This window comes from Camarhynchus parvulus, chromosome 9 (assembly GCF_901933205.1).
Source record: "Camarhynchus parvulus chromosome 9, STF_HiC, whole genome shotgun sequence".
Taxonomy (NCBI): domain Eukaryota; kingdom Metazoa; phylum Chordata; class Aves; order Passeriformes; family Thraupidae; genus Camarhynchus; species Camarhynchus parvulus.
The window spans coordinates 9581577-9603211 of NC_044579.1; the positions used below are offsets into that span (position 1 = coordinate 9581577).

Genomic DNA, 21635 nt, shown 5'->3' on the forward strand with positions numbered 1-21635 from the left:
CACACGTGGGTGGGGGTGAAGCCGCTCCCTGCCCGGGCATGAGTCAGGTGGGAGCCGCGGGCAAGGGGGCCCGGCTGCAGGGGCTCCCCTGCGGGCAAACACTGCCCACTCAGAGCAGGCACAACCATGCCCAGCCTTCCAGCGTTGAGCCTGGGGCTGGGATATACTGTGACTAACTCCAGCAGCCGTGGGATGGGGAGAACTTTGCACCCTAAAGCAGCCTGGGAGGACTCAGCAGGAGGTTTTATAGGTGCACATGTCACACAGCTTCCTGGGGATTCCCAGGGTCCGTGCATCCCTTCCCGAGCTTCATCCCACAGTCACAGCCTTGTGGGGATCCCACATCCCACCCCTGGGGATCCCAAGGGTCACAGTCCCAGCTGCCTGCAGGGAGGAACCAGCACCCATGGATGTGTGGCCTGTCCCTGTGGGTTGATAGGGATAAACCTGGGAGATGGCCACAGGTACCCTCAGCCTCTCCATAGAATATTTTTATATATATACATAATATATATATTAAAATTACATTTCTCTTTACAAAAACAATTCAACAAGGGGCCAAGGGATAGAGCCCATTGCCAAGGCCAGGGCACAAGCACCCTGGAAAGTTTGTGGCACTAGGCAGGGTCCCTTTTGGGGTGTCTCCACCCTCAAGTGGGGGCTCAGTCCAGAGTCCTGCAGCAGGTTGTATGGGTGGAGGCGGTGGGACTGGCCCCATGGCGAGATGCCTGCTCTGGATCCAACACAGCTCGCCCTGTCCCCGCTGTCACCACCTGTAAGGAGAAGACAGGACATGAACTCAGGAGGGGTGATAGTGCCAGTCTGCCCAGAGCAGTGTGGCATAGAGAACTGCCCCCCCAAAAACATGGATGTCCCTACTTCTGGCGGGTGGCGCTGTAGGGACCGAGGAGGTGGGAGCTGGCCTGTGCCAGGTTCCAGTTGAACTTCTCCAGCACCTGCTGGCACTCACCACGGGACTTCAGCCCCAGGCAGAAGAGCTGCTCCACCTGCAAGGGGACAGGGCATGGCCAGAGGGATGACAGGGGTGCCACCACTCTTGATGGAGCTGGGACAAGGGAACAGGGGTGTGCTGTACCTTCAGGTACTGGATAGCCCGTTGGATGTTCCAGCCATGGCTCTGAAGGGCTGCCTGGCATTCCTCGGTGGTCACACCATGCACCATGTCCTGCACCTGGGGGGGAGCTTGTGGTCACTGTCTGCTGCCACCCCTGGGCAGCAAGAAGCCTGTGACTGAAACAGGAGACCACTGAGGCTGCCCCCATCCCTGGTTCTGTCTTCAGGGAGTACTATCAGCCTGGAGCTGGGATCATGATCATCTCTGGGATCTTAAATCTCCCCTGGGTCTGGGTGGGCCACAATATCCCCAGCCTAGAGAGACCAAGGGGACCATAGCAGCAGCCACCTTCCTCCTCCCCAGGGCTTCCAATTCCCATTATGGCATTGCAATGACATTTATGTCCCCCTGAACATCTGGGGCTTTCTTGTAGCTAATCTCCTGGGGTTGAACTTGTGGAAACTGAGGCACAGGGTCGGCAAAGCTCTTGTCCATGTAAGCCCACTTCTCATGGATGCTGGGGGATGACACTTACCAGCCGGATCTTGTCAGCAGGACGGCAAACGTCCGGCCCATCGTACACGATCTTCTGGAGGCTGCAGGAGGCTTTCACCAGGCACTTGGGCCCAGGGTTGCTGTTGTTGGAGGAAAAGTTGCCCTTGCAGTCTGACAGTGGCTGCTGCACCATGGGACGGACGGTGGCTGTGGTGACCTGGCGGGACGCTGCCACCTCCTCAGGGCTTTTAGCCTCCTTGAAAAACTTCTCATACTTGTCCAGGTAGGCCGGGCGCTCGGGCAGCAGGTAGTAGTGGGTGCTGCTGACCTTCTGCCCATCCTTCACAATAGGCAGGATGCAGGGTCCCTTGGAGCAGTCCTTGCCCTGCGCCTGGATGACCTTGGGGGTGGCATACTTAGGGTCGAGGGCGAAGCTCTGTGTGGTGGGCATGGGCTTCCCTGGTGAGGTGGAGAGGCAAGAGCAGAGGGCAGCACGTTGCTGGGGGGAACCCACCTGCAGAGCCATGGGGCTGGGTGTCCGGGAGGTGGGCCGGGACAGCGGGTCCCGCGGGGGGATCTGGGGTGGCCGGTCCTCCTCGCCCCCCGAAGCTGGGGAGAGGTCCCCTGACCAGCGCCCAGGCTCATTGCGGCGAAGGGGCCGGGGTGGGATTGGGACACGGGGAGGGATCTGGGGCTTGTCGTCAGCTGGTGCAGCCGGTCCCAGAGGGACGTTGAGCCTCTTCATGCACTCCTGCTGCAGCTCCTCGAAGAGCTCCGTGGTCTGTGTCATGCTGGGCTGTTTGGTCTCCTTGGGGGGCAGGAAGAGGTTGTCCTCCAGTGCCGGTCCCCGCTCACCTTCATCCACAAAGCCATAGTTGGTCTTTCCCCGCCGGCTCGGGGGGCTGGTGATAGAGCAGACCTCAATATCATCCTCATCCTGTGCCACGTCATCATAGGCAGGCGGTGGGGGCAAGGGCCGGGCATCCCAGTCCACCACCGGCGTGGGGTGCAGAGGCCGAGGTAGAGCCCGCGTGGGGCTCTGTGGTGGGGTCTTGTCCAGCAAAGAGAAGGCTTCCATGGCCAGCTCAGCTAATGATAGGGCCGTCAGCTCTCCCACTGGAGAGGGGCTACCCTGGGGAACTTCCTCCCCAAAGTCAATGAGAGTCACCTCGCTGCTTGCTGTCCCCTCGCTTGCCAGCCGTCTGGGTTGCCGCTCGCCCACCTTGGTGCCCGGTACTCGTGCTGATGGCTTGACTGGTCGCAGGCCCTTCCCTGTGCCTGGCTTCTTCAGGCAGAGCTTCCGGAGACCCCCTGGCAGACCCTCCTCCTCCTCACTAACTGGGTCGTAGCAAGGCTCTAGAAGGGGGCAAAGAGAGATAGTGAGGGTCCCAGCACCTATCCCTAGGGTGCAAGAAGGGACATCTACATTTCCAAGCCCCCAAACCACCCCATAATTTCAGCCCTCTGCTCCCAAGGCATACCAGGGCACCTGCCCCAGGCCACCCAGGTAAGAGAGAAAAGAAAGAGGGCATGAAGAAGGGAAAGCAGCACTCAAAGAAGCCCAACTTACTGGTGAGCAGGACGGTAGGCTGAGGTGGGCGCGGAGGAGGCTGCCCTGCAGAAGACAGAACCCAAGAGAAGGGGAAGCATAGGGTGAACACAGAAGCGGCAGCCAGGGTGCTTGTTAATGGGGTGCATGCTCGTGTCCCCCTTCACTGCTGGGGCATGGGGAGGATGCTGGTGGGAAGCCCCCCCAAAGAAAAACTGTAGGTTTAGGGGGATTGGGCCATACGCACAGCATCTGAGTTCCCTCCCCGTGGCAGCTCTGCTGAGATCCCCCGTGCCGGGGAGCCCAGCTGTGGGAGGCCAGGAGGGGACTCGGGACTCGGACAAAGGGCAGCAGGGCAGAGTCCAGCCAGGCAGAGCCACCAGCTGCCCATGCTGCTGGCAGTGGTGTATGGCCAGGTGACAACACGCCCCATCACCCCATCTCCCCCTGCTCCGCAAAAAGCAAGTGCCAGCACAGAGACAGAAAGGAGAGGGCCCAGCCCATCACCCTGGCAGCAGGGTACAGGGATGGAGGCTTTGTGCAGCTGATGGGCAGGAGGAAGGAGAAAAGCTACTCACTTTTAGCCCTCCCTGGAAGCTGTGTAGGTCTGGCAGCAGTTTGGTCCACACCTAAAATATCAGGAGGGTCCAAGGGATTTCCCAGGTACAGCCTGTGGGGAGAGAGGAGAGTGCCTGGGAGTCAGCAGGGGCCATGTGGGACCCCTCGCTCACCAGGCATGAGCCTTGGGACACCCCACAGCTCCTCCACCACACAACCACACCTGGAAAGTACCTGTGAGTGCTGGGGTGACACACCCCAGAGGCTTCCAGCGCTACAGCACAGAGCCTGGTGCCATCCCAGCGCCATCCCACCCATCTCCGGCTCCACGTGCATCCGTGGCTGCCTGTGCTGTGCCCAGGGGGCTGCAAGCAGGGCACTGCGCGCTGGGTACTTGTGCAGTGTGCGGTGCCCAGGACACCCCTCCAGTGCCAGGGCGATGCTGTGCCCGAGGCAGGATGCCCCGGTCCCGCGTGCCGGTGGGTGCTGGGAGGCCCGGGCGAGCCGTCGCAAGCCAGGGAGCCGGCGGGAGCCGGCGCACCCCCAAGGCTTGGGCGTGTGCCGAGCTCGGTGCGTTCTCTCTCGCAGCCCGGGCAGCACGTACCCAGCGCCCGTGCCCACGCAGTGGGGCGCGGGGAGGCCTGCCGAGGCACGAGCCCGATCCGCGTGCACGGCGCCGCGGCTCAGCCCTCCCGGGGCCACCGGGACAGCCCGTGACACGGGTGCTGCCGAGGGGTCAGGCTGGGACTGACGGGACCGGCAGAGCTGTCCCAGGCCTGGGGTAACAAACAGCAGTCGGGATCGCGATCCCAGGGGATGGACTGAGCCTAGCGTAGGAGCTGGCCTTACACACCAGGGGCTTTCCAGTTTTTTAAATCCTATCCTGTTCCCCACCACAGTGACCTCCCACATCCCTCCAGCGCAGTGCTGGGAGAGACCCCCACATGCTCCCTGCCAAGGTGCTCCTGCTCACTGTCACACAACCAATCCCACCTGGCAGAGAGCATGTGGGACACTGGAGCACAAGCACCCAGCCCCCCTGCCCCACATCACAGTCCAGCCAGGTGTCTTCTGATAGAGCAGGGTGGAGAAAAAAATCTTTTCAGTGGATTTTTTTCATGTTTTGCTTTTCAAAAGGAATCATGCTGTTAGAAGCGTGGGGACAGGCTGCAAGCCACGCACATTTAGCAGCCCTGGGACACACCAGAAGTGTTTTAGGGTAATGTGGCCACCTCTGGGGTGGTGCTTACTGATGTCTCCCTGCCCCAGGACAGCCACAAAGGTCTTCCCCCCTGGGACAGCCACAAGCACAGCAGCTCCCCATGTCCCCTAAACCCATTAGTAGGAAGAGGCAAGGAAGTTAGTCCAGCTGCAGGGACCCTACCCAGAGGCACCATTCCCACACAGCGGGGGTAGAAAGAGATGCTTCACGGGCAAAAGGGGGGCAGTAGCCAAGCCGCGTCTTGCTCCCGAGCCCAGTGGGCAGCGGGGAAGGGAGGGAGCAGGCAGAGGGTGCAGAGAAGACAAAAAGTTTCTTACTCATCAATTTTATCAGGAAACCCCCAGCAGTGCTGTGGGTTGGTGTCTCCATGGCCTGTGTGGATGAAGCTGTTTTTAAGTGGCTGGCTGATGTCGTGGGCTGACAGCCCTGCCACCGAGGTCACCGTGTTTCGGGGAAATTGGCCCACTTTTAGGGTCCGTTTATTCTGACCCCGCCACCAGTAATTCTCGGCCCTAAGGAATAAAAAGGACCTCGTTACTGATGAGGGGATGGGAGGTTGACACGCGCCTGCCCCAGTGATGGGGAGGAGGGAAGATGACCTGTCCAAGTGCACGAAGGTATGAGGTGACACAAGCGGGAAGGGACCCTGGGTGCCCAGGATCCCAACCCTACACGGCAGTACGCTTTGGCTCCCACCCCACATGGTCCCTGCGCCACCAGGTGCAGGGAATGCAAGCAGTGGGGAACAAAGCTCCGTGCTTGTGTCCCAAAAGATATGTCCCTTCCTCCTCCTTGCTGCCTTAAGTCACACAGGAGCCTTGGGGCAATGCCTGCACCAAGCTCTTTGTCACCAATCCCTCTGTGCCCCATGTACTAAAGGATGGCACAGGGAACACGCTTGGCATCTGATGGGGGCCCATATGGGGGACTGTGGGGTCCCATATGGGGGACTGTGGGTCTTCCTCCCCCTGCCCCAGATGGGGAGGGGAGCCCACAGCTCTCCCTTCCTACATTATCAATGAGCCATGTGCAGGCCCGTGCAGGCAGGGAGAGACGGGCAAAAGGCAGGCTCAGGCTGTCAGTCTTCCTGGAGCCACCTGAGTGGCCCAGGTCACCCTGGGGTACTGGTCCCCACTGTGTCTCCAAGAAGTTGCCCAGGACACAGCCACTTCTGGGGGGAATGAGGTGGTCGTTTAACCCAGAGGGACTGGTGGGGGGAACAGGGATGGGGCAGGAAAAGGCATCCCAAGTGGTGTACCCCGCCCAGCACCGTGCCAAATAAATGGTGGGGGGACTCCGACCCTAAGCTACCCCCCTGGCTGTCAGGGCCCTCCATGCCCATGGGCAGGGTGTGTGCTGTGGGCAGGGGGCAGTGGCAGTGTGGGTGCCAGCCTGGTAAGGCTGGCACGGGCCCCAGAGTTTCCTGGAGTCACCTGTGAGTCACCCCCGGCCACCAGCTCAGCCCTTTTCCTGTTTACCTTCCCGCTGCCGCCAGCCAGCCGCCTTACTCAGCGTGGGGACCCCTCAGCAGAGCTCCGGCAAAGCCCAGCCGGTACCGGGCATCCTCCCTCGCCACGGCCGGCTGGGGGAGCTGGGGAACAGCTGCCCTCCCTGGGAGCTCCCCTCCACTCGCCCTCCCTGCGCCCCTCGCTGCCAGATCCCGACCAAAGGATGCTGCAGCCGGGCCATCCCTCCGCTCGCCCCGCTCCCAGCCTCGGTCCCATCGACCCCGAGCTCGGACCCCCGGCACAAACCCGCTCCGGTGCTGCCCTGGCTCCTCTCCCCGCGACAGCCCCCTCCCACGAGCGGCTGGGTCCCCGGGGGGCTTTCAGGGAGGTCCCTGCCCCTGCCCACACACACGTACGCACAGCCGGCGCCCGCCGAACGACAGGCAGGGGCTTGAAAAGGGGTGGGGGGTGTTTACGGTGCCCCGGGCGGCTTCGGCAGGGCCGGATGCAGCCCCCGGCAGGAGGCCGCCCCCCTTGTCCCCGCCACCTCTGCCCGAGCATCCCCACAAGCAGCGCGGTGGGGGTGCCTACTGCGGGGGAAACTGAGGCACGGGGAGGGGGCTCCCCTCCGGGAGTACCGGAGTCGGTGGGGCTTCTGCCGGCCCTCGGCTGCTGAACCCACCGCGTGTGCCCTGAGTCCGCATCCCCAAAACCTACCCACCGGGGGTCACCAAGGACCGGCGTCCCTCGGGGAAACTGAGGCAGGGGAAGCTGCGCCCCGGCTGTACTCCACTCCCGGCAATTCCCGCCCGACGGACAACCTCCGGCCCCTCTTCCCGCTCTGCCCTTCCCTGCGCGGCTCACCTGGGGCCGGCGGTGGGGCGGGGGGCGCGGACCCGCAGCCCGGCGCGATGCGGCGGCGGCAGGGACGATGTAGGCGCTCTGGCACGGCCGCACCGCCCTCCGCCGCTCCTTCCCTCCCTCCGCCGACGCTGCTTCCCCTCCCCTTCCCTCCCTACAATTAAACCGCCAGACCCTGGGCAGGAGTCATCCCCGCGGCGGCGGACCGGGAGCAGCCGGTCCCTGCAGACACACAAACCCGGCCTGATTCACCCCGGGTTGTGACTAAACCGCGGGGAGCCGGCCCGGGGCGGGGGACAGGGAGGGACGGGGACAGAGCCCTCCTCCTCCTCCCCTCGGGGTTGGGAGGCCGGCTCTAGTGCGGGCGCACCGAACTCCTTCGGGAGGTCCCCACTCTCCCCCAGCTGGAAGGTGACAGGCACATCCTGGGATGGGGATGCAGCGACAAAAGGACCCCCTACTCCAGTCCCAGGTCCCTGGGGCGGTGGAGGGGTGGCTGTGCCCTGGCACGGTCAGCAGGGACCAAGGAGCCCACAGTGGGTTCTGCCAGCATGGTACCAAGCCCCGCGGTGCCTCTCCCAGCCCGATGACAGTAGCAGTCCCCGGGTGCTGGCGGCACGGTCCCCACCACTATCAGCAGGGAGGGGCCCTGGGGTGTGCAGTTTCCCTGGGCAAACCCATGGGTACCGTAGGCTGAGTCAGCAGGGGTGGTGTGAGCAGGGCTGTGGGCAGTGTGGGCAGGGCTGTGCCCCCCACACCGGGGTGGCCCCACGATGCTGTGCTGCCTGGGGAACCACAAACATACCAGCTCTGCCCACCGTGGGGTACATGGCCAGGTGTGCTGGGGACAGAGCCACCCCTTCCCCTCCCTGCTCCCCACAGCTCTGCCAGTGCTCACAGTGTCCCCATTCCCTATCCCAATGCAGGCTGGCAGGCAGTGCATGCCCCTCTCCAACACCTGCCACCCTCCCATGCAGTACCTGCCCTCAATGACCGTGATGATGTCGTTCATCTGGATGTGCAGCTTGTCCGGCTCCTCAAAGTCCTGCAGGGCTCTCATGTCGGTGGGCTGAGCCTGGGGGAGAAGTGGGTGAGAATAGGGGATGCAGCCCCTCATGTCCTTCCTCTTCTGAGGCCAGGCCCAGCCCCAAGGAGGGCAGGGAGGCCCCAAAAATAGATCAGAGACAGCATCACCACTAGCCCCTCCTCAGCTGTCACATCCCTGGGGTGTGTGATGGCAAGGCAGAAACCAGGTGCTTACTGCTGTGACCATGTCACCACTCTCCACCTCCCAGCCCGCAGGGCTGCCTGGCCTGAGCTCCTCATGTCACCTCCCACCTTGGCAATACTCTTAGCTCTATCCATGCTTGAGCAGAGCTGGCAGCACAGGGTGTTGAGGCTCCTGTCCCCCTCCTTGCTCACCCACCTCCACCAAGAAGTCTCGCAAGGCCACGAAGGTGGGTCGGTCCTCGGGCTTGTGTGCCCAGCACTGCAACATGACGTTGTAGATGTCCTGGGGACAGTCCTCTGGCCGTGGCAGCCGCTCACCCTCCTTGTCTATTTTGTGCAGGATCTGTGGGACAGGGTGTGCTGTCAGGGTGTCCCAGATCCCCCTCAGCACCAGCAGGGTGAGGTGAGGGGGCAGGTCCCTGCTGCACACCTACCTGGCTGCCATTGAGGCCAATCCAAGGCTCCTGACCATAGGTGAACATCTCCCAGAGGGTCACTCCAAACATCCAGGTGTCACTGGCGTGCGAGAAGGTGCGTGTCTTCAGGCTCTCAGGAGCACACCTACAGGGGGAAGGACATGAGCATCAGAAGGCCATGGGTGCTGCCCCTCCAGGTCTCCCCGTCCCCAAGGCTCACCAGGCAAAGGGGACCTTGCGGTGCTCCTGCATCACGTAGTGATCGTCGTTTTTGGGCAGTGCCCGCATCAGACCGAAGTCCCCGATCTTGACGAGCTCATTGGACGCCAGCAGGATGTTGCGGGCAGCCAGGTCACGGTGGATGAAGCGCTTGGACTCCAGGTAGGCCATGCCCTTGGCCACCTGGATGGCATACTGGCACAGGGTGGAGATGAGGAAATGGCCCTGGTTCTTCCGCAGCCGATCCAGGAGGGAGCCCAGTGGGGCCAACTCTGTCACCTGGGCCATGGGATGAGGACAGCAAACAGATAAGTCCAAGGCCACCCTGGCTGGGCTGGTTTCCAGCCTTCTTATGCCCCACTGGGGATGCCAGCAGAGGGCTTGGGGTACAGACCCAGCCTGGCTTGGCTCATGCCATCATGTGGGACCTCCTCCCCATGGGGGTGTCATTGGGATGGGCCCCATCCCCCCCACTCACCATCTTCATGGGGTGGGAGAGCACCACGCCATACAGGCGGATGAGGTTCCTGTGGTCCAGGGAGTGCATGGCATTCACCTCCCGGATGAAGTCGTCCAGTGCCTCCGGCTGGCTCAGCACATCTGTCTTGAGGCACTTCACTGCCACATTCAGCTGTGGCCAAAGCAGGGATGAGTTCCAAAGCATCTTCCCCTGTGCGTGGTCCCACTGCCTGGCTCCCCACCCCCCAGAGCAGCCCCTCACCGTCTTGCCAGCAGGCGTGCACCATTCGCCGCGCCGCACGACCCCAAAGGAGCCGTCACCCAGCTTCTCAAAGATGGAGAGGTCCCGCTCCCGCACGAGGCAGGTGAGGGAGTGTTGGCCCCCAGCTTCAGGGGGTGGTGGTGTGGGAGGCTTGCGGAAGGTGCTCTGGGGCTGGGGCGGCAGCTCCGACTCTGGGCGCTTCCCACTGAACACCTGTGGGACATGGAGGAGGGTGAAACGTGGGCATGGAAACCCCCAAGCCCTTGGGTCTGTAAGTGAGAGGTTCTGGCACAACCCCTTTGCCTCAGCTGGACACACTGGAACCTAGTGATGACCCATAACTGGACCCATAACCCACAGAAGGATGGTTGTGGGAGAGGGCTCCATTCCTCCTGCTGCCGGCACACCGAGCTGTGATTCCTGTGGAGGGAAGAGCTTGTTTCTCTTGCAGCAGCTCTGCAGCAGTTCCCTAGCAGCCACAGCAAACCAGGCCGGTAGCCAGAGAGCCCTGGGCACTCCTTGGCCAGGCTGAGGCCACACAATGTGCCTGGGCACAAAGCCAAGGGAAACCTCCAGCTTGGGCTGAGCCTGGTGACACATCCCTGTAGCGATGTGGGCTTTGCAATGCGTGCTGGCTACCACCACTCAGAAGGGATGGGCTCTCTCTCCTTCCATCTCCCTCAGCTGGGATGGATGATGCGCTCCATGGAACAGGGTCCATCCCATTCTTGAGGCAGGGTGCGCGGGGGCTGGGCCCAGCATGTGTCTGGGGTGGGAGGTGGCATTTCTGCTATTTGTTCTTTAATAGAAGTAGCCTTCTATTAAAAACCCATCCTCATCATGTCCCAGCACAGACAAGTCATGCAGGGGAGAGGCCATGGCCCAGTGCCCAGCTGGCAAATTGGGCTCTGCCAAACTCTGCTTCTGGGGTGCCAGGTGCCATAGGGTGCCAGCAGTACCAGCTTTGGATGGGATGGTGTCAGGGCATATGTGAGCATCCCAAGGTCCCCTGTCACAGTGTGTCCCAGCCTGCAGGTACAAGGCTTTGCCCCCTCGCTGTGAGGCAGCAGGGTGGGCAGAGTCCTGGGCACCACTGCTGCCTACAGAGCTCTCTGGAGCAAGGCTCTCTGGTTCACTCACTGCAAACAAGTTTCCTGACAAAGAGGCAAATAACATGAGGGAAATTAATTTTCCAAGTGCTGGGGTAGCAGGGCTATCCTTTGATGGGAAGTGAGCCAGGAGCCTGAGGGGGACTAGGGCACACACCAGCAGGGTCACACACAGGCAGGGCATGGATGGCAGCGGCTTCTGCCCATTTCCCTGTCAGCCTCCAGGGATGTGGGGGAGCCAGGCACCCTGAATGGGTACAGGGAGGGATCCAGATCTTCCTGTCTGCCTCAGTTTCTCTGCCACACCTGTCCCTCTCCCATCCCTACCTTGCTCATCCAGGATTTCCGCTTGCACATGGCTTTCCTCCGCTTCACTGCCTCCCACAGCCGCCGCTGGCCTGCAGGACACAGGGACACAGTGACTGTCACAAGCCAGCTGGGGTAGGGGTCCCCTCCAGCCCCACATGCTCCTGTGGGCTTCCCAAAAGATGCTGCACATGCAGCCAGGGGTAAGGGGAGAGGTTTGGGGGTGATGTACACACCGGGGCGTCCCATGCCAATCTTCTCCAGATCCTCATTTTTGACATACTCAAAGTGGGAGAGGCGTGTGACGTTGAGCTCGTCTCGGATGCGCAGGAAGTACTGCTGCAGCTGCAGCTCGGTGAGCAGCTCCAGCAGCCAGTCCGTGCCCTCCTCCGCCTGCATGCTACAGCTCAGCCTCTGCTGGGACACAACAGTGGGTTAGGGGCACCCTGCTCCGCTCCCCTGTGCCCTATCCCCACTGGGGAGTCACCCAGAGGAGCTCAGAACCAAGGCTGGGGTGCTGCTCTGAGGGATACTAGTGGAGTTATCTCCTGAGCCTGTCACCACCTCTCTGGGGGAGGCCAGGAGAGGCACCCCAATCAGCAGGACCCCCAGAGATAGGAAGGGCGCCTCAGTCTGCCCTGTCCTGCCCACAGAAATACCAGCCCACCCCTCCATTCCAGGCTATCCCCTGGTCAGGAGTGCCAAGGACACAGGAGGAGGCAGAAGCTCAGGACAGATGTGCCTGCCCAATTCTCTCTGCTCAGCTGGAAGGGCTAAGCAGGGAGGTGACAGCCGTCCCCAGCAGGGACAGCCACCCTGGCCCCCTGGCATGCCCGCACACTTGGCTGAGCTGTAGTACAGACTCACAGTGGGTCTCTCTGCTGTGGGTGGTGGCACCTCACTGGGCAGCCACAGGGACGGGGCAGACAGCAACATCTGGGCCTCTGGAGGGTCCTGTTGCTCTGGCACTGCGGTACAGGACACCCCAGTGCTGCTGGCATCAGCCCCCAGCCGCACCAGGACACCGAGAGGAAGGGCTGGAGCCCCATCCTCCCCTCTCGACTCCCCGTCCCTGCCTGTTGTGCTGGTTCTTCCCCACTTTAACCATCACCGTTCTGCAAAGAGATACGGCTCTGCCTCCTCCTGCTGAGAGCGGGTGGAGGCTGGGACCCGCCACCCCAGCTCCATAGCACGGCAGCCCCCTCCATCCTCTCCTCTACCCTGGGAGACGACATGGCCCCTGGCGTCTTCACCCGCTGTGCTCGGCTCCCTCGGCCGCGTCACCGCAATTACAATCCTCGGCACCGGGCTAAAAATACGGCGGGCGCGGCGAGCAGCTGGGCACGGGGGCGCATGGGGGCATGCAGGGCCACACGGGGCCAAGGGAGCTGCGGCTCCCCTGCCCGCAGGGGACGGGGACACAGCCGGGTGACGGCCAGCGCAGGGTCCGCACGGGGCGAGGGTCGGCACTTACTCGGTAGAGGCGGAAGCGGGTGAGGAAGGGGAAGGATCGGTGCAAAGCCTGGAAGCGCCGCATCCTGCCTGGCTGCCAGCCCCTGGCACCGCTGATGTCCCTTCCCCGATGCCGGCGTCCCACGGCGGAGCCCGCTCACTGCAGCCGGGGCACCCGCGGTCCCTTCACTTGCGCTACAGAGATGTTCCCTGGGCTCGACCGCCCCACAGACCCCCCCAGGAGCGGGCAGGGGGTTCGGGCTGTCCGTCGGCCGGACGCGGGCTGTGGCTCTGCCCCTCCTTCCATCCGGCTCCCGATCCTCTGGCCGGCCGGCCCTCCCCTTCCCCAACGCAACGGGGCCGGGGCGGGGGGTGGCGGCAGCAGGGCTGGGGGTCACTCCCCTGGCTGGAGCCGCTTCCTGGGGACCCCTCGCTGGCAGCGGGGTTCGGTCCCGGCCGCCTGCCCGCAGCGCTGCCCAGGAGGGTTATTTTCAGCCGGGCTGGGACGGGCGCCCAAGGGGCCGGGCTCCCATCAATGTCCCGCTTTCTCCCTTGTTCGGCGATTGCCGGCAGCTGGGAGCCCGGACCCCCGCTCCCATTGCCATGGAAACTCGCCCCGGCCTTGGGAAACGCTCCCAGGCCTCAGTTTCCCCCCTAGGAAGCAGGGAGGGAGGGGGGCAGAAGAGACATCCGGCTCTCTGCTCCCCAACCGAGGCCACAGGCATGATGCCAGGGCGATGGGCACTGCGGGGGGAGTTTCTGGCTCGGCAAACATATCCGCTGCCCAGCTGCCAGCCCCCAGGGGGCTCTGCCGTGGGGCGCCACCAGCATCCCGGGACTCGCTCCCCTTCCCTGGTGGGGCTGGCACCCAACCCCAGCAGTGCTGTCCGCCCCGGGCTCCCGAGGGAGAACAGCTGGCCACGCCGGCAGCCACAGCGTGAGAGAGGAAGGACCCACAGTAACCTCTTGCCACAGCCCCCGCCTGCCTGGCCCCCCAAACTGCGGCGATTGCTGTTCCACGGGGGCAGCTGAGAGGGAATTAAGTGCATCCCCAGGAGGAGTCTCCACTGGGGCTTCCACTGCTACTGGGATCCCAGCTGGCACCCAGCGGCAGAAGCACCGGGCACAACAAGCCCATTGACTGGGGACAACTGGGCACGGTGCCCTCGGCACCAACCTCTGCCACGCGCCAGCTTCCCCCGTCCCAGCTCGGGGGACACCGGGGATGGGGGGTGTCCTGCCTTGACAGAGCATCACCCTCACCACGCAGAAATGGCACCCACCGGGACTGGCACCGAGTGCACTGCCTCCTGCACCCACAAATCCCAGGTGAGGCTGCCCAGTTCAGTGCTCACATCGGGAGCACGCGTTTCCAAAAGGGAATGGGGAACCCAGCTTTGCCCACCATGCTAAGGGAAGTTCCGTACCCCAATTTCCCTCTCTGCAATAGACCCGCACGCACAGGGAATGATCCTGCAACCTCCACTCTGAGTGGGGCAAGGCATCCTGCCAGCAAACCCCCATCCTGAGCTGGGGAAGTCACAAATCCCCTAGCCCCGCCGCACAGGTGCTGCTCGGCCCTCGGTGCCCTGCACGCCCCTGCCACGCACACCCATCCCTGCAGCGCCAGGGATGCACCCACCCTACGTGCACCCAGGCTCATGCACGGCGCAGGACCACACAGGAGCAATCCCCCCGCGTGCCTCCCGCCACCTGCACAACCGCAGCCGCCCCCCACGCACGTCCCCTCCGCGCAGCCCCGGCCGCCGCCCTGCCCGGCCGCACGTGCGCAAACACCGCGGCACCGCCGCCGGCACCGTCCCGCTCCGCCTCCGCCTGCCGCGCACCTGGAGCCGCCGGCCCCCTGCGCGCCCACGGTGCCCACCCCCGATGTGGCACGCTCGTCGCCTCCGTGCTCGCCTGGCAGCGCACACACCCGTGCGAGCTGCGCGTGGGGGGTCAGTCCTCCCCCCGATCACATCTATCCCGAATGACACCGCAATACCTGTCCTACACCACTAGTCCCCTGCACCTACACATTCCCCACATCCATGCAAAGCCTGACATCCCCCAGGGACACTCCGTTGTGGGGATGGCAGCCTGCAGGACCAGGGTCTGGTTGCAGCGCTGCAGCTGGGGGACGGCATCCTGTGCTGGGCACCGTGCCCCCCCCTCCACGAGCTGTGCCAGGCTTAGCTGAGCCTCACTGCCTCACACCATTCCCCCATGCCTCAGTTTCCCCAGCAAGAAGCAGCAGACAGCCCCTCTCCCTGGGTCAGGATGCGAGCACAGCCGAGCAAGAGGGGGGGTCTCATGCTGCCCCGGATGCTGCGGGGTACAGCACATTCCAGAGGGGAGATGCCATGCAGGGACCCCCTGTGCTCCATGTCAGCTGCCAACCCATGCCCATCCTGGGGCCATCAAGCTCAGCCAGGTGCCCCCGCTGCTCCCCTCTACCGATTCCCCCCCACTGACCCGCCGGCACGGCATGCCCGGGGCGATGTCCTGCCGGGGGGGCGGCGTGGGGCGCCTGCTGCCCAGCCGCAGGGCCCGCTGCCCGGTGCTGTCCGAGAAGCTGTGGGGCAGGGGGCCGTGCACTTCCTCCTCCTCCTCGGTGCTGCTCAAGCGCTGGTAGTCGCATCTCTCGCCCATGGCTGAGGCGGCGGCTGCGGCGCAGCGGCGAGCGGGGGGCTCTGCGGAGACGCCCGCGTCTGCTTGGGGGCGGCGAGGGCTGGAGCCGGGTTTGGGATCACATGGCAGAAAGTTGCTGCAGTTCCGGAAAACAGCGAGAGGGTGAAGGTGACCGCGACGGCAATGGTGGGGGTTGGGGGGGGTGGAGGATGGATGGAGGGATGCAGACGAAAAGGGAAAAGGGAGGCAGCCCCTTGAGCGCTCGCCCTCAGCCCAATCCCAGCCTGACACCACTGTGTTCCTCCCGGCGCAGCAGCCCGACCGCCCACCTTCTGTCCCTGCTCCGGCTCCTGAGTGCAGAGGTGGTGGCATCGCCGCCCGCGCCGCGCTCGCAGCCCCCTTCTCCCCGCACCCCGGCACGGTGCACCAGGCAGGCAGGCGGAGGAGGAGGATGAGGGGGGACCATCGTCAAGCAGCCGCGGCTCTACAGCAGGCAGGATGGGTAGGGAAGCACCTGCAGAGGGACAGGGGGGCTCTGGCGCTGGCAGTATCCCCAGCATCCCGCCCGCTTCCCTGCGCAGGCAGAGGGGGATGGGACGCACCGGGAAGATGGCTGCTCCGCAGCGACCGGCAGCGCTGGCGCAAGCACGGCAGGGCTGGCACAGCAGCCAGGCCCCGGGGGTGCCGCTGGGATGGGGGTCCGAAGGCCACGCCAGGATCAATCCTCTCCCCCCACCCGCTCGGAGGGGGCTGGGGGTCTCCTAGACCTCTGCCAGGCGCTGCCGCAGCTGGCACAGCCCCCAGCAGGAAGCCACCCCCACACCTGCACACGGGGACCGGCCTGAACTCCAGCGCTGCCCAGCCACAGTCCCTCACACAGCTCCGGACCACAGCGACAAGCAGGTTGAAATCGGGGGGTGGGGGAGGTGTGGGGCTGCACCCCCCTCAAAGACCCGTGTGACCCGCCTGTCCTTTCGGGCACAGCAGAGTCCCCAGGGACCAGTTCGCTCCTCATGCCAACGCCACAGGGTATGATGCCCCACTCTGACCCCCAGCATCCATCACTGTTTCCCCACAGAGCCCTGAGAACCCGGTGTTGCCAAAGGAGTGACACCAAGCTGTCAACGTGCCAAGGCAGGGGGCAAGAGCGTGTCCTGCCCCCCCCTTCCCCTCTCTCCGCTCCGGAGAAACAAACAGCCGCAATCCCGGGGGGATCTGCCCTGGCTGAGGGGCCGGGCGGGAGCAGCCCCTTGGCGGCTCCTCCTGCCATACCACGGAGGTGAGCTCAGCCGGGGAGCCGAGGCGGGCCGGGCCTGCGGCGTGGGAGCAGCGAGCCGCCCCACGCCGCGGCCCGCCCGGCGTCACCGCTGGCACGCCGCGGCACGGTGACTGATGCACGTGCTATGCCACCTTCCCTCCCGGGACAGCCGCCCTGTGCCACCCCAAAACCCTCACCAGCCGGCCCAGGGAAGGCGATGCTGTGGGGGATGAGTAGGTACAGCCCCTGTCCCCACAGCCCTGGGCATGGATTTGGGTCACACCCCCTCCACACGTCGGCATCCTGGCTTGGCCAGGCTTAACTGACACCAAAATGATTCGGTACCGTACAAGGGGACAAGTGGCATTGTGCCCTGCCAGCCTTGACTCACCTCCCTGTAATTCCCACCCCGAGGGGGGTCCCACCACAATGGTAACTACTAGATAGGGTGCACTGTCTTCTACCCTCCAGGGTGTGACAGCAACACTGAACACAAGGTGTCCCCTCTGAGGGGACACTGGCGTTCCTCAGCCCTATGGGACACCACACTTGGCCCCATATCCCTGGGACCAGTGCCACGGCATCCCCTATGCCCACCACCCCGCACCAAGGGTCCCAGAAAGTGGTGGGTCCCCAAAACAAGCTCCCAGAGGGGGACAGGCTCCCCCACTCACCTCCATCACATCACCCCGCTCACTGTCACAGCCCGCCTGCCACCTTCCTGCCGCCTTCCTGGCAGCTGTGTCGCCTGGAAGTGATCTCACTGACTGTGGCGGCAGCAGGGCAGCCGCACCGTCACCCCGGGCTGGCTTGTTCAGCCCTGGCAGGGCCCCGAGGGCGGCCCCAAATTGCGGTGACACACTCCCCAGCCCGGCTGCCACGGCGCAGGTGTGCAGACACACACATCTCCACGCGTACAAACACACCCCGCTCCCACCAGAGGCAGGGCTGCCGCCTGCATCCTGCCTACCTGACGGATGCTGCTGCCACCCAGCTCCCCAGGGACTGTCCCCAGCCCCTCGCTGGACTGTGCCACCCCGCGTACTCCCGTATCAGCGGGTGCTTTACCTCCCTCGGTGCAGGCACCTGATGCTGCTTAGTTGGCTGGATGGAGCAAGCAGGAGGTCTCGGGGGGCCAGCACGGAGGGCTGGTGACCCCTGTGGCAGGGGGGGCCGGGGAGGCCGAGGTGCCAGGTTCCTCCTCGCTGCCATCTCTGGGCTCCCAGAGCCTGGCCCCATGGCCTGACCCTGTCCCCCAGCACAGAGCATCCCCTGCTCTGAGCCTCTGCCTGCAGCAGTGGATGCGTGGGAAGGAGAGACACAGGCACGTGGGGGGGGCCCCCCCATCCCGGCACAGCCCCAATCCCCTCCCTAAGCCTCTTTCCTCTGCTAAATCCGCTCCGCAGGTCGAGCTGGGGCGGGCTTAGCTTCTCCTGCGCCTCCCAGCTCGCCTGCATGGGCAGCAAGTGCTGACCCCATAACTGATCCTCACCTCAGCCCCAAGCTCTCCCACCAAGGCAGGGTCACAGTGCAGTGTTTTGGGGGACAAACACGCAAAGCAACAGTCCCTGGCACCCTCATTGCTGGGGAGGTGGAGAGGGCAGCAGGCTTGGCATCACTGAGCCCTGGTGTCACTCACTGTAGGGACCCTGTCACCCTGCCCCGATGCAAGGCTGGTTTGTGCCTGCCAGCCCCCCGCACTGACCTCACCTGGGCCACAGGACAGCACAGGGGGGTCCCTTAGCAGTGCCAGCCTGTGTCGCAGAGAACCGGGCAGTGTGAGAGGCAGCAAAACATCAGGGCTCAGGTGACACCGGTCACAGGGTCCCCCTGGGGCAAAGTGGGAGAACTCAGAATGGGCATCCCTGCCTGGCAACCCCATCTGTCCACCCTAATATTCCAGACTTCCTGGGGGTAAGGTATGGGAAATGTCTCTGCATCCAGAGTCATGCTGCTCTGCCACCTGCTCTGCCACTGCAGCTGGAAGAGCCTTTGTGGACCTGCCCCCCAGGAGAGGTTTGCCCCAGTCCTGCCAGGGAAGGGGGGCACCAGGATGCACCCTGAGCCCTGGTCCAACCTGCCCCTCCCACCCGGGGGTGCTGCCAGCAGTACCCCCATCTCCACCCCAGCACAGGATGTGTCCTTGGGCCAGGCTGCAGCTGGCACAAAATGAGTTTGTCAGGTCTCAGGCCAGATTGGCACAAAGCCACATCCACACAGCAGCATCTTCCCTTCGGGCTGGAAGAAGGCGAGCTGGGACCCCTAGAGCTGGAAGAGGGGAGTGAAGGCTCAATCCCCGCAGTTCCCCAGCACCAGAGCAGCACAGCATCCTAGCCAGACCATTCAGTATTTGCCAGTCATTAGCACTAACTGACAGCACCCTAATTAGCCAGGCTGCAGTGGAGCAGGGGCCCTCCCCCAGGGCTGCTCAGCAAAGGGACGGAACAAGACTTTCTCCTATGTCTTCCTGTCCTGGCACAGTCTGTGTATGAAGCAGAGCCTCCTCCTGTCCCCCAAAACCCATACCAGTGGGCAATGCTCCCAGGATGCTTTGCCCCTGACAGCTATAATCCCTCATGGACACAACTGAAGTCAAAACCCAGGTGGCTCCATGGGCAGGATGGGACTTGGGGGGAACTGAGGCACCACGTCAAGTCTAGCCTGCAGTTGGTTAGGACAGGGCTTGGCTACAAACTCACAGTAGTTCATGGTCCTGTGGGGGCTGCTTATGAGGAGCCCCCCTTGCCCCGGGGAGGCTGAGTCACAGTGGGACAGCAGGCTGGCAGCTACCTGAGGAGGAGGAAGGCACTGCTAGCCCCCCCAGCCATACCCACCACACCCCACCCTGCTCTAACAAATAGCTGGCTGAGGAGGCTCCGGTAGCTCCAGGGGCTGGTAACAGGTTGCACGGCTCCCACCCTGCACCCCCAGGCCTCGGCGCGGCCCGGCGGGGGATGCGGAAGCTGCTTCTACCCCCCACTCCCTGCGGCACCCGAGGGCTCAGGGCTGGCAGTGGGAGCAGGGCTGCAGCTGAGGATGGGTGTGCAGCACCCAGGGTCTGTCCTGGGCCCTCTCTCCTAAGAGGTGCCTCGTAGCACACACCTGCTCAAAGACACTTCATGAGGCAGGTCCTGTTTTTAGGAGACTTTTGCAAAGCCCACAGCCCAAAAATTTTGTTGAAAGCTTTTCCTGAGCCAGCTCAATGAACGGCTGAGTAAGAGGGGGGAATGCACAACCTCCAGAGCCCGCGCCACCTGGCAAGAGGGACACCCTTTGCAAGGTGTTGAGCTGGTGCCGGAGCCCAGCAGCACTGGGACACCCCGGTGTACCTGCTGCACCAAGCGGCCCCAGGGAGCTGAGGGTGTGGGGATGTGCCAGCGCCAGGCTCTGCCCCAGCCTGTCCTGCCCAGACAGCCCAGCCCCAGCACTGCTGCCAGAGACACTGTCCCTGCCTGGGCTCCTCTGGCCATCTCCAAACCTCCTTCCCAGCTGCTGCTTCAGAGTGGGCAAGGGGTCTAATCATGCTGTGAGAAGCTGCACAGGATTTGCCCAGCATGGTGGGATCCTTGTCTGGACTGTCAGCACCACCTTACCAAGTTTAACTTAAAACTTTTATTTAAAAAAGCAAAACAACAAAGACCAAAGCACCAAGCGGTCCTGGACTGTTCAGAGAAAAATTGCCACAACACGGCTGGACACAGCCACGATGCTGCATGCTGGGTCAGAGGTCAGAGGCTCCCAGCACCTCACTGCTGCCCGGGGTTTCGGCTGCAGTACAACACCCCGAGGCGCGGGGCTGGCCCCGGAGGACAAGGATCCTCTGTTCAGTGCCACAGCTCCCACGAGCCCAGGGAAGAGGAAGAGCAAAGCTGCCTTTTCTCCAGGGAAACAAAAAAAAAACCTTCCCCCAGCTTCCGCTGTGGTTTAGGAGAGTTCAAGGGCACCAGGCACCCACTCACACCAGACCCTGCTGCCTGCTCTGGCCTGGCAGCTGGAGCAGGAGGTCGGGCCTGCTGCCGGCCGGGACTGAGCAGTCCCGCAGTGCTTGGGCACGAGGGAAGCACCGCAGCTCGCAGTGCTGCGGGGCACGGTGCCAGCACACCGGCACACTCAGCTGTCAACCGGGCAGCAGCACAGTGCCAAGCCCTGAACACCCCCTGCCCCTCGCAGCACCCCCAGCCACGGGGTCGCGCCCCGTTCCTTACCTGCGCGCTCACCGCCACTGCCACCGCATCCTGCGCCGGGTCTGCAGCGTCACCGGAGGGCGAGGACGGGCACGGCGGCACTCCAGACAGCCGGCATGCCAGGCGGGACGAGCCCGCACACCTGCCGGGGCGGGGTGCGACGATCGACGCCGGGGACGTCCGGGACGCAGCTGGGATCGCCCCCGGGGCAGCGGGCACCGGGCACGGGCTGCGGCCTCACACCCGGGCGGACCTCCTGCGGCTCAGGCGGTGTGCCGGGGTCCGGGTGCCGGGGTTGCCGCCGAGGTGCTCCTGCTCCCCCGGGTAGAACTCGCCCTCCTCCTGCACTCCGCCCCGGGCCTCTCCCTCCTCCTGCCGGCCCCGCCGCACCCACCAGCGGGCGCGGGCCGGGGGGCTCGCCGTGTCCCGCCGCCCCCCGCCGCGCTCCTGCTGCGCCCGCCGGGCCAGGCCCTGCTCCTGCCGGACCTTGGGGCCGTGCTCCTGCACCCCCGCACCGCGCCCCGCGCCCGCCGCGCCCCGGGGCTGCCGCCCGCCGCCGCCTCCTCCGCGCCCCGCGCCCGCCGCCGCGCCCGCGCCGCCCCCCGCTCCCGGGGCCGCCGCGGCTCCGCGCCGGGCTTGGGGCTGCTGAGGGCGGTGACGGGCCCGGGCCGCTCGCCCCACTCCTGCAGGCTCGTCCGCTCGCCCAGTGGCACCCAGTGCCACCGGCCCGGCCCCCCGCCGCCCCTCGGTTCCCCGCCGCCGGCCACCAGCTCCTGGCCGCGGGGCAGCGCCCCCAGCCCCGCCTCCTGCACGCCGCGAGTGAAGCCGCCCTGCTCCTGCACCCCCGGGGCCACCCCGCCGCCCTCCGGCACCGCCGGGCTCAACCCCCCGCCCTCCGGCA

The 21635-nt window shown here is 64.4% G+C and overlaps 1 protein-coding gene across 8 annotated transcripts; it reads right to left on the bottom strand.

Moving 5' to 3' along the window:
- Positions 1–501: 501 nt before the first annotated feature.
- TNK2 (tyrosine kinase non receptor 2) lies at positions 502–21251 on the bottom strand. 8 transcript variants are annotated; one of them, XM_030954728.1, is made up of 18 exons: positions 20756–21251; positions 15622–15806; positions 15137–15428; positions 11446–11623; positions 11231–11301; positions 9795–10007; positions 9552–9704; positions 9075–9352; positions 8873–8999; positions 8635–8781; positions 8189–8283; positions 5217–5411; positions 3698–3789; positions 3141–3185; positions 1611–2926; positions 1097–1192; positions 880–1007; positions 633–773 (listed from the first exon to the last, which is right to left on the bottom strand). In XM_030954728.1, the coding sequence occupies exons 2-18, from the start codon at positions 15756–15758 to the stop codon at positions 767–769; spliced, it is 3570 nt and encodes a 1189-aa protein (XP_030810588.1). In that variant the 5' UTR covers positions 15759–15806; positions 20756–21251; the 3' UTR covers positions 633–766. The 8 variants fall into 8 exon arrangements, with proteins under 8 accessions (XP_030810591.1, XP_030810588.1, XP_030810592.1 ...); XM_030954732.1 differs by lacking the exon at positions 15622–15806; XM_030954730.1 differs by lacking the exon at positions 3141–3185.
- Positions 21252–21635: the final 384 nt, after the last annotated feature.

Excerpts from the sequence above, each read along its gene's own strand:
- TNK2 (XM_030954728.1), bottom strand. The coding sequence starts at position 15,758 with ATGGTCCCCCCTCATCCTCCTCCTCCGCCTGCCTGCCTGGTGCACCGT. Across the intron at positions 1,193-1,610 it reads CTGCTGACAAGATCCGGCTG|GTGCAGGACATGGTGCATGG; the intron begins GTAAGTGTCATC and ends GCTCCCCCCCAG. Across the intron at positions 1,008-1,096 it reads GGGCTATCCAGTACCTGAAG|GTGGAGCAGCTCTTCTGCCT; the intron begins GTACAGCACACC and ends GTCCCCTTGCAG.